Source organism: Micropterus dolomieu, linkage group LG05, assembly GCF_021292245.1.
Source record: "Micropterus dolomieu isolate WLL.071019.BEF.003 ecotype Adirondacks linkage group LG05, ASM2129224v1, whole genome shotgun sequence".
Classification (NCBI taxonomy): Eukaryota; Metazoa; Chordata; class Actinopteri; order Centrarchiformes; family Centrarchidae; genus Micropterus; species Micropterus dolomieu.
This window is the reverse complement of record NC_060154.1, coordinates 16,241,770-16,245,181: the sequence shown is the minus strand read 5'-3', so window position 1 is coordinate 16,245,181 and position 3,412 is coordinate 16,241,770. Positions and strand designations below refer to the sequence as shown.

Genomic DNA, 3,412 nt, shown 5'->3' with positions numbered 1-3,412 from the left:
TGAGTTCACTTAACAACTGCCTTTGTGAAGTTAAAAAATGGATGTCAAATAATTTCCTCCAGCTGAACTCAGACAAAACAGAAATCCTGGTCATCGAGTCTCAGCAGATGGCATCAAATACTGCCATCTGCTGGTTCCCTAGTAAATCACATTAAGCCTGTGGCAAAGAACCTTGGTGTTTGGTTTGATAGTAATTTAAATTTCGAGCAGCACACCACAAAGCTTGTTCAATCATGTTTTTATCAACTTAGAAATATAGCAAAAATTCGATCTATGTTAACTTTTAAGGACACCGAGACCATTTTACACGCCTTCATCTCATCACGCCTGGATTATTGCAACAGCCTTTTCACCTGTTTAACCCAAAAATCTATTGATCGACTCCAGACTGTCCAGAACTCAGCTGCCAGGCTTTTAACCAGAACAAAGAAATGACCACATTACTCCTATTTTAGCTTCATTACACTGGCTCCCAGTATGTTTTAGAATTGACTTTAAAATTCTATTGATCACTTTTAAAGCTCTTCATGGCCTCTCGCCTTGTTATATTTCTGAACTTTTAGTCCCATACGCACCAGCACGTACCTTGAGATCCTTGGGCAGAGGTCAGTTGTCTGTTCCAGAGGCTCGACTGAAAACTAAAGGGGACAGAGCGTTTGCAGTCAGGGCCCCGAGGCTCTGGAACAGCCTGCCCGAGGAAATCAGGTCGGCTGAGTCAGTGAACTCTTTTAAGTCCCTTCTTAAAACATACTTCTATAGGAGAGCTTTTCCCGATCTTATTTGACTTTATTTTATCCCTTTTATTTTATTGTATTTTACTAATTTTATATTAATTTTTCATGCTCTTATCTTGTGTTTTTTTTTGTATTATTCTTTACACTTGTTAAAGCACTTTGTAACTTGTTTTTGAAAAGTGCTCTACAAATAAGGATTATTATATATTATTATTATTAAGGGACTAATTCCAAATACCGTAAAACTTTGATTGATAGCCCGGGCTTTTATTTGCTAAAAATCACTGAATTGACCCTGCCTATATTTGGGACAGGTGTCCATATGGGACAGGCCTTTAATTCCTTTGTGAAATAAGCTATTATGAAACAGTTTATTCACAACTTATTTTTATAAAAGCTGTTTTGATTCTTTTGATCAGTGGACCCTTACAGACTAAAGGAATATAAATAATCAAGGAACGGACACATTCGGACTAAATGAGCACTTCAAAGGTAACGGGAGCAGCACTTCTCCCCCCCCCCCCCCCCCCCAAACAACAACACCACCACGTTATCATAGTGGTCTGTAAAGCTAAAAAAAATACATTTGATAAGAATATTTCAGCTTTTGTTTCTCTCTCCTTAGGGAGAAATAAAAATAAAAACACAAACACACACAAAAAAAAAAAAATTATTCACACCACAATTTCATAACTGCACCTGAGTCCTTTTCATCAGAGGGCACATTAACACCTTTTCAACATCACTGTCACCGAGCACAGCTTGCATGCGTGCCTGACACAGTGACGCATTTGTAGCATAATAGGGCTTGGGATGATGGCATTTGGCGAGGAGGGTAAATATAGCAGTGCACTGGGTGTTGCAGACCATAGCCTGAGTACCCAAAAAGGTTTTGACTAAGTTTAGCAACAGTCTCTAAATGAGCGATAGGAGAGAAAAAACTATGGTGGACAGGAAATGTGGTCTGAGGTCATTGTTTTTTATGAAAACATGATTTCTTCCATGGCCTATTAAGCAAGGAAAGGCTCTGAGGAAACGATCATTTTAGACAACGAATCATTCATCTATTCTAGTCTTTCATCTATTAGTATCTATATGTATTATTATATTATTATGATGGTATACACATATTAATACTCATACCCAAGAATACAAATATCATAAATGACCTGGATTTGACCAAGAGAAAGCTATAATCACTGATCGTGTCTATTAAATTCACTTTGATCATTAAGATGTAAATGTTAGGATTTAAAATTTATTTTTTATGCAGTGTGTTGCCATAGATTACTAGTTGCAACTTCAGATCATTCACTGAGTGGGACTATTTTACACTATTACTTGAGAATTTTCTTAAGGGCTCATTATTGTGCACACAATTATGTCTGCGGTTTAATTACCGATCATGTATGACTGAGAGGACTGGACAGAGGCGTAGACGGCATCGGAGCAGCGGTAGGCCAAGTTCTTGCCCATCCCCTCCTCCACGTGAGCCAGCAGTTCCTGCCAACAGCGAATGTCAGAGAGACCGTCAGAGAAAGCGGTCAATAAAGAAACAAATGTACACGTGCTACTCTGGTCTCTAGTTTAAGAGCACAAGTGCACCTAAAGATTGTTGGCCAGGAAAGGTGTGATCAAGAAAAACTGGGCCTCTACTTACAGACTTGTAGATCTTGAGGACATGCGGTGAAGGATGGAAGTCAGCGTGGAACTCGTCAACGATTACGTGGAGACGGCAGATCTCCTCTCCCATGGCGCTGGATACCTGAATGACACACACAGCCCGACCAGAGTTATCAGTCAGCTACAGCACATCACCACAGGAGCAGGCAGGCCTTCTGTGTCTTACTCAAAGAACCACCAGCAGCACCATCAGGACTCAAGCTGGTGCATTAAATGGCATATATTGTTATTTCTGATGGAACGTAAACCTGTAAAACTACTTCTGTTCTTGGTTTCTGCCTGGGCATCAATATGATATTCAAATTTCAGTACTGACTTTGCATGCAGCTGTAGTATCAGATTTATATATACAGGAGGGACTATACTGAAACTATCATTTAGAGTAGAAACAATTAGTAGATACTAATTTTGATCCATCTTCTCAAACATTTTCTGATTGTATAGTCTTCTGTGATGATTTATATGATGAAAACAACTGTTTATTTAAATCAGAACACTTAAACAGGACATTCACCAGTTCTTCCACCAGCTGTCGCCTACATTACCTTAGATTCCACATTCTCACTGATGGCCTTGATCTTCTTCTTGATATCGTCGATCAGCAAGTTGAGTTGATTCTTGACAAACTCCAGCCGGTCCATCTGATACTCTCTGTCCTCAAGCGCCGCCACTCTGAAGCCCCACAAACAGGAAGTAGAGTCATAAATGCAAACTAGCGGCTGAACGATTTCACAGTTGAAAAGGTTTTAAGGCGCAAGTAGAAAGTAGAATTTTTGAGAAATCCAGTGATTTATCCCTCCATTATTAAACAAAATGGCCTTAAAATCGTGTTAAACCTACATGTTTTCTCATTTGTTTTGTCGATTACCTCTATAAGCGCTTCATGGCGTTGACAAAAGGAGACAATATCAGACTTCATTCATCTCTACCGGCCTACTCCCACTAAAAGAGTAGGATGGGGGGGGGGGGGGGGGGGGGGGGGGGGGGGGGGGGGA

The 3,412-nt window shown here is 40.0% G+C and overlaps 1 protein-coding gene across 1 annotated transcript in view; it reads right to left on the bottom strand.

The window, feature by feature from the left end:
* Positions 1-3,412, bottom strand: part of mfn1b (mitofusin 1b) — a 37,808-nt gene that overhangs the window by 27,143 nt on the left and 7,253 nt on the right. The window contains exons 11-13 of the mRNA XM_046050021.1: positions 2,963-3,089; positions 2,395-2,499; positions 2,135-2,237 (exon numbers count right to left, since the gene is read on the bottom strand). Of these exons, the coding sequence (XP_045905977.1) occupies positions 2,135-2,237; positions 2,395-2,499; positions 2,963-3,089 (335 nt within the window). The remainder of the gene's footprint in view (positions 1-2,134; positions 2,238-2,394; positions 2,500-2,962; positions 3,090-3,412) is intronic.